The sequence below is a fragment of the Coptis chinensis genome, chromosome 2 (assembly GCF_015680905.1).
Source record: "Coptis chinensis isolate HL-2020 chromosome 2, ASM1568090v1, whole genome shotgun sequence".
Lineage (NCBI taxonomy): Eukaryota > Viridiplantae > Streptophyta > Magnoliopsida > Ranunculales > Ranunculaceae > Coptis > Coptis chinensis.
In genome coordinates, this window is record NC_141457.1 from 708,361 (window position 1) to 721,874 (window position 13,514).

General features: G+C 36.0%; 1 protein-coding gene and 1 long non-coding RNA gene across 4 annotated transcripts; both read left to right on the top strand.

Annotated features, from left to right (window-relative positions):
• Nucleotides 1–920: 920 nt before the first annotated feature.
• Nucleotides 921–6,381, top strand: LOC147514263 (uncharacterized). The gene is made up of 5 exons (XR_015207471.1): nt 921–1,059; nt 1,154–1,441; nt 2,826–2,947; nt 3,925–4,023; nt 5,691–6,381. It is a non-coding gene; the product is annotated as an uncharacterized LOC147514263 (long non-coding RNA).
• Nucleotides 6,382–6,715: 334 nt separating this feature from the next.
• On the top strand, nt 6,716–13,048 carry LOC147514264 (S-adenosyl-L-methionine-dependent methyltransferases superfamily protein). Of its 3 annotated transcripts, XR_015207459.1 has the most exons (7): nt 6,720–6,943; nt 7,027–7,272; nt 9,919–9,979; nt 10,169–10,284; nt 11,039–11,171; nt 12,163–12,606; nt 12,687–13,048. XR_015207459.1 is itself a non-coding variant. In XM_086582082.1 (6 exons), the coding sequence occupies exons 1-6, from the start codon at nt 6,829–6,831 to the stop codon at nt 12,440–12,442; spliced, it is 948 nt and encodes a 315-aa protein (XP_086438208.1). In that variant the 5' UTR covers nt 6,716–6,828; the 3' UTR covers nt 12,443–13,048. The 3 variants fall into 3 exon arrangements, 2 of the variants coding, with proteins under 2 accessions (XP_086438208.1, XP_086438201.1); XM_086582082.1 differs by having other exon boundaries at nt 6,716–6,943; nt 7,030–7,272; nt 12,163–13,048; XM_086582075.1 differs by having other exon boundaries at nt 12,163–13,048.
• The last annotated feature ends 466 nt before the right edge of the window (nt 13,049–13,514 follow it).

The following is a 13,514-nucleotide window of genomic DNA, read 5'->3' on the forward strand; positions in this document are numbered from 1 at the left end:
ATATGATACAAGTATAATATATGATCAGTCCAATTTTATCTAATGCGCGTAGGGAACAATATCCAGGATATGCAAATATAATTATCAAAACAAAGAAAAAGAGCAGAAGAATATATACCACCAATAGTGCAGAAGTTCCACCATGAGCAGTTGCAAGCATCAGTGGATGACCTTGGTGTGGTATCATCACAACAGTTTCTTTCGTCAAACACTTCAAAAAAAATATAAAATGGGAGTCAGGCAGTACCTAACAAATATACTCATATTGCATTCACAAATTAGAGGGAGTAGAAGCAATATAAGAAGAGCATTGACACTAGGGTTCTTATTGTTTGTAACCAATTATATTCACTAAAGTGACCAAACCAAACTTATCTGAATGTAACCGAGATCAGGTTAAAAATTCCAAGGAAACTCATAGGCAAGAGCTACTAAAACTTGACTTACCATTACACATTGGTGAGAAGTTAGACTACGAACTAATTACTCATTGATCATTGTCATAGATAGGAACTATGCATTCAGGTTGAAGAGTAATTAGCTATACATCAACTATGAATCTATGATGCAAGGAATCTTGGAGGTTCCTAACACATAAGAAAAAATGCAAAACAAGGATGCAAAGCTTCCACAATATACAATTTCAGTTATACAAATATCTTATAAAACTATCAAAATTCACTAGTAGAAAAAATGGTTTTTGTAACTGTTTTAAAATGTTATATGTGACTGTTTTGTTCAAAACGGTCACAAATGGTAAAAAATGGCTTTTGTGACTGTTTTAAAATGTTTTTTGTGACAGTCGTTTTCGAAACAGTCACAAATGTTTTTTTATAAGAAAAGGCCCATACATACATGTGTGGCATATTATTTGTGACTAGTTTTACAAAAATAATTACATATTACCCGATTATTGACAACATTGAAGACCACGTTCCAACAGTTCCAGAAACAAGTGCTCTACAATAAAAAAACGCTCGATCTCCCACGACTCTCTCTTCACTTGGGTCGTTAAGGTTTCCAATGATTCCTTAATCAGTGTTCATTAGCACTTCCAAAGTTAGTTCTCGTCTCTCTCTTTTGATTTTGAACTTGTTCGTACTAAAAAAAAATTCGTTTTTTGACTTCTAAGCAATTTTTCTTTCAAGAGCAGGGGAATTTCAATCGATTTGACAGTGGAGTTTTATGCTTTTTTGTTCAACTGGTGACTTGGGTGTCTTTCAAATTATTGGATTTGGAGATTAATTGATTAGTAGTGCTTACTAGCTTGTGTTTTTGTACCAAGATCTACCATTTTGTCTAATTCATGATTATGATCATTGGTTTATGGGAAGTAATATTGGCGAATTGAAGGAAAGAGACGGGGATAAGTATGGCTAATCGAGAGGGCAACTAGCTTAGTGATATGCTGATTGGCTCAGATTCGGGGTTAAACATTGAGGTGTGTTTCTACATTTTGCATGATTCAAGTTTTTTTTTTATTGATCACAACTCTAAATATGACAGCTGATGATCGTATTGTGATAATTAGTGTAAATGGTTGTTAGTGGGTGGAAAAAGATAATTAACCAGAAGAAATGAAGCCATCATCTCTTTTTCCATTATCATTAGTCTTTGCTAAACCAGCTCATCAAGTCCTTCACCATTTTTTATGAGATGAACATCGTTTGAATCAGAATTATTCTTTAGAAAAAACAAAAAACCAGAATTATTGAATGAAGAAATGTGAGACTTTGAAGAATAGTCTTGCTTGCTTCCGAGTGTTTTTTTTTTGGCTTATGGGTTTCTTTAATTTCATGCTCTGTTGCCTGGATTTTTTATCTTTAAACGATGGAATGATTATCAGTTGCCTTAGGGATGGTTAAGCAGGGGTGTGATTGTTCAACCCCATGCCCTTTTTTATTTTATTTTTCTCGACACCATTCGTAATAGTGCTTATATAGAGTAGTATCCATTAGTAATTCCATGTACAAATACCTTAGTCTTAAGCTATGTCTTTTTGTACAAGTTCTTGTCAATCTGTGTTTTCTAAGAAGGTGCACCTCAACTGTTTCAGTCTACTTTTTTTTGTTCTTTGAAGGTATGCATTAATAAGGATTTAATATCAATGTCTTGTGATTGGCTAGTTCTTCTCTTTTAGGTAGTGTTGAAGAAACAATGCTGACAAAAATTACCTATTATAAAGATGTTGGATTTCTCGTTATAGGGTGTAGTATGCACAATTCATATGTATGTGTATGATGATTGTTGTCGTCTTAGTTGTCAATTATCTGTTTGCTGGTATTGGGGGTTTTGAGGATTTCCTACAATTGTTTCAGCTCTTTGGAGGTATTATATATTGTCACTTATACTTAGGAACTGTATATGTGTCATATATGTTATGAGTTCCGTATTTCATTGTGAAAGAGTGGATTTATGTGTTATGCATGCTTGTAGACCTTGGAATTGATGTTGCTGATCATTGATTTTATATGTTGTTTGCAGATCTTTGGTCTTATATGGCATGTCATCATGGACTAATTGTCTAAACAATAGGACAGTATGCATAAGAACATTAGCACGTAACTGAAATTTACTGCATCCCACGTTATACTCACCCACCCATCAATGTGCGTTCTTTTTTATTTTTTTCTATAAACAAACCATATTAACATTTCCTTGTTTGGTGGTATTTTGAGTGTGATCATAGTTTTGTTTTGTGATTCTATCATTTGTGTGTAAGATGTCTTAAGTTCATGCAAATGCAATAACGGAAGCAAGGGTGTGCTTTGTTAACCATATCTTTGTATATATGGCATAAGCTTATCGCAAGGTGGTAATGGCAGGGAATCAGTAGAGTGTTTATTTGACATGCCTTCATGCAACAATTCAAGATAGTTGGGTTTAGCTTTATATTGAAGTCAAACACTGATCTAGCTGTTTTCTAAAGGAGTGAAGCTTGCTTCAGGTAAGTAGAACTCTTATATAAACCTTCAACTATATTTTCATTAGAATTAAATGTAAGCTAGTTAGCTTTTTTTACGAACAAGTTTGAATGGATTACACTAGTAACACCAATTTTGACTATGTATTGTTTAGCTGTTCACACAAGGTTATGAAAAAGGTTTGAATGGATTATACTAGTAACTCCCAGTTCACACTTTAGATGATTTCGGACTCGTTTCAGAGTTAAAAGTATGGTTATACTGAACTTGAATATGGGAATGTTGGTTTATCTCTAGCTATGACTAGAATAAGTATTCCAGATGCATAAGAATTTCATGTTCTTTCTGTGTGTGGATATAATTTCTTCATTATTATTCTAAATATAGTATTAGTTAACTTACATGTTGAACACGTGTGGACTGTGTTTGGCTAGTGCTGAACAGGCTTAACCATTTGACCAAGGAATAGGCTTTGGTTATATAAAGGTACTTGATATTGGCCTTTACGATGAAAAGGTGGGAAGTACGTGACTAAAAGGATGCTATGTTTTTATTCATAGGTTGCTAATGAACTTAAGTTTTGGTATTGTTATATTTAATTTTACTTGAATTTCAGGAAGTGGGTATACACAGCCATAACATGTTAATTAGCTATTCTTCGACCATGTACTCTTTCTCTCTTCAAATCATTATACTTTCTATAGAAATTGTTAATATCAATTTCTTTTAAATTTATATTTTTTGCTACCAGTTCTAGTGGATTTCAATTCTAGTTGTTTTAGAGATTCATTCTTGTTTGTCTCTCTCTAGCTCCATCATCCAATTAACAGGTAAATTTTATTTCATATCTGTTACTATGGATATTCCTATTTGTACAATTAATGTCATTTTTTCTCGGAAGTTATTGGGATCGTTGTGTTTCTTTGTGATAAATCGATGGGTTTTTTCTACAAGAACTGAAATTGTGAAACTTATTGGATGGAACGTGTTACTCTCACAGCTTATTGGATGAAGGCGAGGATCTATCAACTGCAGGAATGACACCCCTTGCTTCTGACTTGGTTGAGCTGAAGATAAACTAGAGGCCCCAGAGCTCAATGTAAGTGGATACATTTGATGCAAGTAGTTATCATCTTTTGGGTTCTTTAAAAGGCCAGTACATGATCTATAACACCTCTAATCATAATTTCTATTTGTACAGCTTCCTCACTCAACAATTTGACACGATCAAAGTTGTTGGACTACCTCTAGATTATTTTTTCGTGCCTGATTATGTAGAAAATAAAGTTAGCCTAAAAGACTTGTGAATTGCTTCCAAATCAAATTTTTTTAGCATTATTTTAGCAATAAGGATGGAGTGGTATTGTTTATTTTGGATTTTTGTTTTTTTGAATTGGCCGGTATGCTTCTGTATGATTTCATTGGAAGTTTGGAAACAATACATGTATCTACTATATAAGCCCCTTATGAGGTAGCTATCTCATAAATTTTCTCCAAAACTTATCATTTCTTTTTGGTGTCTGCCAGACACAAGAAACAGACCATGGTAGTATGTCATGTATTTTTTTTTTGGTTAAGTATGTCATGTATACCATATGAGCTGAAAGTAAAAAAATGGTTCCTCTTATTTCTTCAAGTATAAATGGTGTAGTGGTATGGAAGGATCATCACTGGTGTTGCAAGTATTTGGGTCTGATTTTTCTGTTCCCATTTGAAATGTGGAGCGACACATCCCTCAAATAAACATGTAAAAAGAGGAAACAAATAATGGGTAGAGAAAGTATCACAGAGAAGGATATCGATCATGCCCGCATGGCAATACACAGTTATCTGATTTATAAATAAGTGTTTTACAAAGAATGGAAGTGTTTATCATGTATAAGGAATATTGATTTCCACTTGAACTTGATCTTATTAGCTAAGGCTAGGTTAGCAGCTAGAAATCATATATCGATCACTGCTGACTGATTAGGCACTCCTAGATGGTCTGGTCACATATACTACTACAAAATCCAGAAAGCCCTAGATGCCTAAAGCAGTATAAATTAAGTTTATTTTTCAGCTGTTCGGATGAAAAACAAAATGATGAATGGGACTGCTAAAATAAATAATCCAAGATAGCAGAACCGATGAATGAAATATTTAAGTTACACTATTTAAGAATTTCTATACGTAGGAATTCAAGAGATCTCACAAAGTCAGGTCTAGTACAGCTTAGGATTGCATCTTCAGCCAGTTGTGCGCCCTTGTTAGCAGCAACATGGGCAGCAAAGTTCCCTTTCTACTTAGTTTTACTCTTCTTGTATGGTTTTTCTATATTTTCCTGCTCCAGTGACGGTCCACTCTCCACAGTACATTCTATAGTGTTTTCCTTCTCACTTAGAGCTTACCTAGTTCAAGTTTGTTTTTGATTGTCCCTAACCGTTTTGCATACTCAAGCAAGCTTTAAACTCTTTTTATCAGCCTCCAAGTAATATTTTAAGTGACAAGGATATGATCATTTATCTCCAGCAATTGAAAAAGGGGATATAGGATATACTAGTGGCTATTGCAGTATCGCCTATCGCTTATAAGATAGTCCGAGGCATAAAAAGTTCAACTGTGTATTCCTGATTAAGCTTATTGGCCATTTCATGAAGATTCCTCGTAGAGCAATGTTCATGAGCACAGGCTAATAGTTTATATTTATTTATTTAATTTTTTCCCCCAAGTAATACTGGAATACGACATTCACGTTTAGTTTAAATTCGTTTGGTGTATGATCAGGTTGTTCGAACTCTCAAAGCGGCGTTTGTTCACTTGGGAACAGCATGGGGGCTCATGGACACTACCACATTGTGGCAGTCCCTTGCTACCTACTGGCAACCGCTTGACTTCCCTAGGTGACCATGTATTCTATGATGCCTCTGATTTAGGGTGTGAGCAGGCCACGCCGATTTGTTTGGAGATTTAGGCTTGTACTCATCTATGAGTTGGCTCATCTTAGTTGGAGCAATTGTTCCTCATCTTATTCCAAACACAAGGCTTTCTCAGACAAGAAATGGCTCCGCTTGATTAACATGCCTGTACATCTCGGTGCCACTGTAATACTGTAGCCATGTCACCTGCGGCTATTGTGAACTGTACAATCATCATGGCATTTATCTCTCTCTGCACTTGTTGCATATAGGTACAAACATAACTGATCGATACGCCATAACTCTTGATGCTGGCCTGACATTTATGTGGTGTATTTGTGCTTGGGGATGGAGCATTCCGACCGGGCCAGGCTGGTAGGAACTAGGAAGTGACTTAAATTGACCCACAACTGAAGGAATTCTTCTTGATGCTCGCCCAGTTCTTTGATTAGAACTATGATAATTGTTTCAAAATTCTATTTGAACTTGTATATTAAGTGATAGTTGGTGATTTCATAGTTAATACATCATTTATGAACTCTTGGTCTTTACGGAGAAGATATCAAGTCTGTCAAACTTGCAAGCGTTCCCAATATTCCACTTGGCATGCACTGATAAATAGTAAGTTGGAATTTCTGGTTTTAGAAAGCGCCTCGACTGAGTCTGAAGTGTTATCTGCAACTCAACACCAGACTAATAAAACTTAGCGTACACGCAACTGTGCAAACCTGATTTGACGTTGAAAGTACAACCTGAACAGTAATACTAAAATGAGCACGCGGTAGAATCAAAAGCAACTAAAAGACAAATGTTACGTTTACATTAATAAATATATAAGGAGTTAATGTCAGATTTTTAGATACTGTGATTTGCTATGCATGACGCGTTTGTCGTTTGTCTGTTTCCTTTTTTAAGTATGGCCCATGGGTGCGAATAACAAACTACTACTAAAGATAGATAGATAACCCAGCTGCCATTCCATTCCGAAAAACAAAAGGTGGTAAGTAATGGAGGACAAGGGTAGCTATCGAAACCCATATCCTTCTACTGCTTCTCTAAGGTGGGGAATCTTACGTGATGCCTTTCTTGCTCCAACTCGTTCCTCCCAACCCCAACCAACAGGTCTGTCCATTTTTCCTTTTTCCTTTTTCATTTCGGTTTTATATATATTAGTTTCTAGCTATTCCCAACTATTCCTTGCACAGAAGATTACTACAACAAGCTGTCCGCTCAAATTCGCATTTCTAGAAAGACTACTGGAGGCTTTAACTTGATACCATGTCGTATCATTTCCAAGTGTGAGGATGTATGTGTGTCCTACACTCTACCTTTGGAAGGAGCTCCCACACTTGTTCTGAACCAAAGGCTGGACAACACTACTACTAGTGTCAACCTCATCAATGACTTCCATATCTGTAACCAATTCGCTATCGACAATACCGGCCTCGTTTGTAAGTTTCTATCACTTCCTACATTCCATTTGCCTTTATTTTCATTTCATTCGTTTATATCAAATAACTGCCAAGGTTCTATCTATTAGGGAAATCGTATTCTGTTCGTCTATGCAATGGCTCAAGAACACATCCAAACCTCGTCAGTTCCTAGTTGTGCTGCATTGTGTCGCATTCATTGTTCATCATATACATATACATCTAAAGGAGCATTGCGTAATTTAATGTAAAATTTGAGAGAGGGGGGAGGGGGACTCCGGAGGATGATATTCATTAATTAGTTTCTTTGAGGGAGAGTAAAGAACAATTGTCGGTGTGTCAATAGATGGTGGATGTTCTTATTTTAACACCCATACTTTTGATTATACGGGTGTCAATAGATGGCAAAGAACAATTGTTTTGAATATAATCAGTCATCCTTGTTGTTTCTTATTGAGTCGACTATGTGGTGTTCTGCTTTATAGTGTACGCCATCTTTTCATTGTGGAACAATCGTGCTTTTCATCACTCTGGTTATTTGTTTCCAATGGGAAAAGAGGACAGAAAGGACAGAGAAATAAAGAGAGGGATTATATGAAGTTTTTCTTATAGATTAGCAACACCAATTCCTGAAATTTTTCTCAAGATTTTGTTGTGAGAGATTGAGAGGAAAAAACTGTAAGAAAGAAATATAAGCTTGTTTTATACAACTGTTACTAGTTTGAATTAGAAACAGTATTGGATTGGAGATTGCTCGGGGAACAGAGATAAAGCAATATTGAAATCAGAAACTAGTTTGGAAGGGCTCATTAAAAGTACAAGGAACCGAAACATTTAAAACATAATTCCAGCATTTGCAGTCTGGGACTATGAAGTATGTTAGTCAAGTCGTATGTAGAGTTGTCTGTTATTTTCACTTAAACCCTCGAGGACATAGTTCATCTTTGGAGCTCCGAACCGAGGCAGGCAAAAAAATGAGTAGTAACCTTGCATTATATGGAGTTCTTACACCTGCATAGAGCTGGTCATTGAGCTACCCGAGTCGAGTTTTGCTATACTCGAGCTCGACTCGCACATGGAGAAGCTCGACTCGAACTCGCATTCGAGCTTAATATTGAAGCTCAAGCTCGACTCGTCTAGTTATACTAATAGTTCGAGCTCGAGCTTAGGTTCGAACTCGAGTTCCGTTATGCTCGTTTGAACTCGAACTCGAGCTCAAACTCGAAAAAAATGTATATAAAAAATTAAAACTAGTATAAATTGTAAATTATAGTTAGGTATAAAGTATAAAATGACGTATAAATTATAAATTATATACTGTGTATGGGCTTATAAAACGAGTAGCTCACGAGTAACTCGAACTCAAATTACTCGCTATCTAGAATGAGCTTTAAATTAAGCTCAAGCTCGACTCATACTTTTGTGCGGATGAGTTTGAGTCGAGCCTTCGACGAGCCGAGCTCGAGTTACTCACAAACAGCTCGACTCGATGACCAACCCTGACCTGCACGAGTTATCATATATTTATTGTCGTTAGTACCTTTCCTCAACTACTTCTTCAGGACATGAGTAAATTTATAATGGTGTTCGTATTTAAACCTCTCCGGTTGGCTTGCAATCGTGCCAAATTTTTTATATCTTTCATTCACACGGCTAATCCCCTCCATTTCTTGTTGTTGGGGATGCGGGCGACTTTTCCTATTGATGCTTCTTAGTCCATGCTTGCTTTAAAGACTATGAGGATTGTAGTGTAAGTAAATTTGATTGTTGCTTGAGATGTACTCAGAGGTTGAGCGACTGACTGAGAGTACATCTGGAGTACTCCCTGGTTGTAGACTGAGAGTTTTGAAAGGGTTACCAGAAGAGAATGCTTACTAAGAGAATATTTGAAATTACAACAATATTCATTTAATTGATAGCGGGTAATTATGGTTCCTCCAACAGATCCTAGATATTTGTATTTGGGTACAACACTTTTTATTGTTTATCTTAGCTTTTCACGTTTTCACTCTAGTGTTTCACAATTGTGGCACTTCCACTTGGAATCAATGTGTAGTAAGCTGTTATTCTATAGTGGAATAGTGGTAAAGAATTGGGTAAACATCAAATAAAAAGGGAATCATTTTCCTTCTCTTTTCTTAATCAAGTAACTAAATAATTGGTTTGTTTGAGCTCCCGCCCGACGAGCCATATATAAGGGATGCTATTATCATTGATGAATACTACCATAACTATCTCTACAAGTGGAAGGAGTACTGGTGTGCTTTAGAATAGTTACTACTTACGAAGTTACGATTACTTGCCAAATATGTATGAAGTCTTTTGCTTGCTTAGTATTTCCATTCATGTCTTTTTTTAAGTAAATATAATTCTAATTGGTTTTGCAATTCCTTACATAAAATATGATTCTCTGTATTGTTTTCACCCTTTTTTTAATGTGTTTTTTGTTTTGTCCTGAATAGTAACACAGCTGGTCCTTAATCCTTATATTTTGTTATTGTTATGCTTTAGAATATGGTCCTGAATAATATGAAAGTATCACGGCATTGTTAATCTTGATTTTGATATTTTTTCCTGCTCCTAGTAATGCATTGTTTTCTTCGTACTTTTTTTTTATAATAAAATAGTAGTGTTATTATTCATCTGGGTTGTTAACTTGTTTTACAGGTCACTGGCCATCAGAAGATGTGCTGGCCTACTTTTGCTTGTCTCATGCAGATATGTTCAGGTGAGTCCTATATTGTCCCGTTTCTTCCTTAGTGTATTTGTTCCTAAATACTTTGATGGGACTTTTGTTTTCTAAGTAATTTCTTTGTAGTGGTTGCTTCTCTGCATGGCTCCAGTTCATTATAGTTTTTAATCATATATTTTCAGTTCAGGATGCTTATTACCTTTTTGACTTTTTCTATTTCTATAGGTCAAAGAGAATCCTTGAGCTTGGAGCTGGCTATGGATTAGCAGGACTAGTTATTGCAGCAAGCACAGATGCAGTAGAGGTTGTAATATCTGATGGGAACCCCCAAGTTGTTGATTGTATCCTTTTCACGTAACTGTTGGTTGTAAATGAAATAAACCATATATATTATAGATTCCCTTCCCATTCCGTACCTATGCGCCGCGCAAATACTGGATGCGGATACTGTTTACTAGTCATCATAGGTGTTCTAGGCAAAGAATTCCCCATTCAGATGAGCCAATCCATCATTTACATGTTTGTGTGACTGAAAGACAAAGCGTGGTGATTTAGTGGTCTAGGAAATTATGTCAAGTTAGTATATCTTTTCATTCTTGGCCTGTAGATCTCCTGACTTGTGATCAGATACAGTAAGTTCTGCATGTGTTCCTCGTTATTGATATTCTACGTGTGATTGCTCTTTACTATTTAGCAGGTTGTTACCTTTAGTTGTTTCTTGGAAGGACCTTTGAGCCTAGTAGGTTTGCACTTGAGAAGGAGAAGAATCAACCTATATTAAGCAGAATCTTTTGATGCATGGCTAGTCATTTACTGTGAAACCTAGTATAGTCTGTTAATGGTTTTAAAACTTGGACAATTCCAATTGGAATTCGTTATGGACAGGTGAAGCCATACATTCCAAATAAACGTTGATGCTATATTTGTTACTATCATTATTCTACTTTGTCACCGTTTATTATTATAGTTTTAAGTGTGGAAATTCATAAGGACTTGTCAGACATTAATACCATGTGTACCTTGTATATTGTGATTGTTTCTTTACAGTGTATATTGTGATTGTTTCTTTACAGTGTTCAAGTCTTTAACATTCAGATATTCAGCGTAACATACATGCCAACTCCGGAGCATTTACTGAAACAAGAGTGAAATCTATGCTGTTGCATTGGAGCCAGGAGGATGTTTCAAATGTTTTGAACACTTTCGATATTATTATTGCGAGCGATTGGTAACTCTGATTACATCTTGAACTCTGTTCTGTATGTGTACTTCCAGACCTGCATTTTTGTACTCTCACTGGGCTCAAAAGGATAGGATATGATAGTTGAAGTGGAGAGTACGTAATTGAAAACATAGAAACTGGTAGATGGAAGGAAAAAGGGAGTCAAGTATGATTCCTACGACTCCACTTAGTAATATACATATTGAATGATCAAAGGAAATTACTGCAGACACTATTCATTTAAGTATTCAGTTTTTTGTCGTATGTTTTGTCCCGACTTACGGAAAGCACACTACTTGATTAAATCCTTTTGTTGAATAGAGAAAAAAAATTGCACTTAGCTGTCACGTTCAGCCATTTATTGGTAAATCTTGTTTCTAGCATACTGTCACAGTTTAGTCCTAGACCGTGAAAAGGAAGTACAAGCTGGAAAAAAATATCTAGTGTCAACAATGAGGATAACTTGACAATAACAAATTACATTTAAAGATTATAAGAAACAAATTCTAAATGAGGAATTAACTTTTGAGACAAACTCCGAACTAAAAGGCGTACCTCTTCACCTCGTTCCACTAGTTATATGAAGGGATTATACTTTATTTTGATATTAGATATTAGCGATGTATTCTTCTGTAAGTTGTGCGCTATTGCTCCTTAGACAATTCCAAACTGTTGTTTTGCTTGTTTTTTGTAGTAAAATACTATTTTCTTCTTTTTGCAAATCTTTGGTATATTGAGATGTTTTCTTTATTGTATTAGCAGAACATTTTTGTCTGAATCTATTACAATGTACTATGCAATTTTATTGATGTCTTGATGTCCCAATCTTCTCAAATGTGTAGTCTCAAACGTTTAGAGCTTTATGGCGCTGCCACGCCTCTTGTTGTTGTTAATTTTAGCATATCATTGCATTTGAATGCATTTGCACACCTTTTTCTTTTGCACACATGATTATATCATTATGTTAAGGCATCCCTATTGTGTATCTCCTTTGCAGCACGTTTTTCAAGGAATACCATGACGGGCTTGCTCAAACTATCAAATCCATGCTAAAACGTTCAGAGGCATCTGAAGCAATAGTTTTCAGCCCAAAAAGGGGCAACTCACTGGACAAGTTTCTTGAGAAAATTAAAGAGATAGGCATGTGTTTCAGCATAACTGAGAACTATGACAAGGAAGTTTGGCAGCGTCATCAATTCTTTTTAAATGGAGATAGATCTTGGCCCAACTATGAAACTGATCACTGTTACCCGTTTCTAGTCAGAATTACATTGTGAAGCTTCTTTTTCCATTGCTTGCACAGGGTAGACATAGGGGACTCTACTGGATCAGGGATGAAGAAGGTCCCTTGTATAATCAATTTACTTACCAGAATACACATTTTTCTGGTGCAGTAGTGGGCTTAAAGACTTGCATCCATGTCACTCACCACTTCATCAATGTACGAATTTCTTACTCATGAAGTATGTGTTGCTGTTTCCTATCAGTAGTATATGTCCGTGGTTTGCCATTGTACTACAGGGAGATGCATTTGAACATTTCACGTGGTGGGAGCTCCCTTGTCATGATGTCATCTTTTGGTTGGGAAAAGCAAAACGTAAAGCTTGTTGGTGTGTCAGGCGTATACAAAATTTCCTTCCACCAAGAGGTCTACGATGAAGGGAATATCAGAACACAGCATTTCGTTCTTTAGGGATCAGGTCATGTAATATAATATATAATTAATCAAGGTTTTGGAAGGATTGTACGTTATTTTGATATGCGACTTCAGGCTTGGTTTTCAAAGTAACCATATGTTTCATTAAACAGTTTTTATTGAAGTTCTTATTGTTTCATTAAACAGTTTTTATTGATTGTGGTATACAAGTTCTCGTTGAGAGGTATCAGTGGTGGTTGTTGATATTCTTCTTTATGAAATTTAAAAGTAAACGAAATCTGACATAGGTGCCACTGTTTAGGTTGTGCTTGTTTGCCCGTAAACACTATCTTGTAGGTGTGAGCATGGACATCCTACTCCAGCCTAATGTAGAAGAGACCAATTCTAGAATCTGGTTGGAGTATTTACAGTTGCATCAGCACATGAGGCAATCAGGCATAAGAAACAAAGTCCCCCTTGGTCCAAGTTAAAGCAAGGATTCGTATAGGATGGACAATCCTTAATGAATCTATACACACAGATTGGCAAGCTCGAACCTCAAACCAGCATCACGCTGCTGCCTATGCAGAAAGCAAACGAAAATGCAAGAGCATTTACTATTTAGTTGTGAGTTGTGAGTTGTGAGTTTGCAGACAAATGCTGGAATTCTGTTTCAAACTGGTGTTAACTTCTGAAGAGTCAGTAGGAAAGAG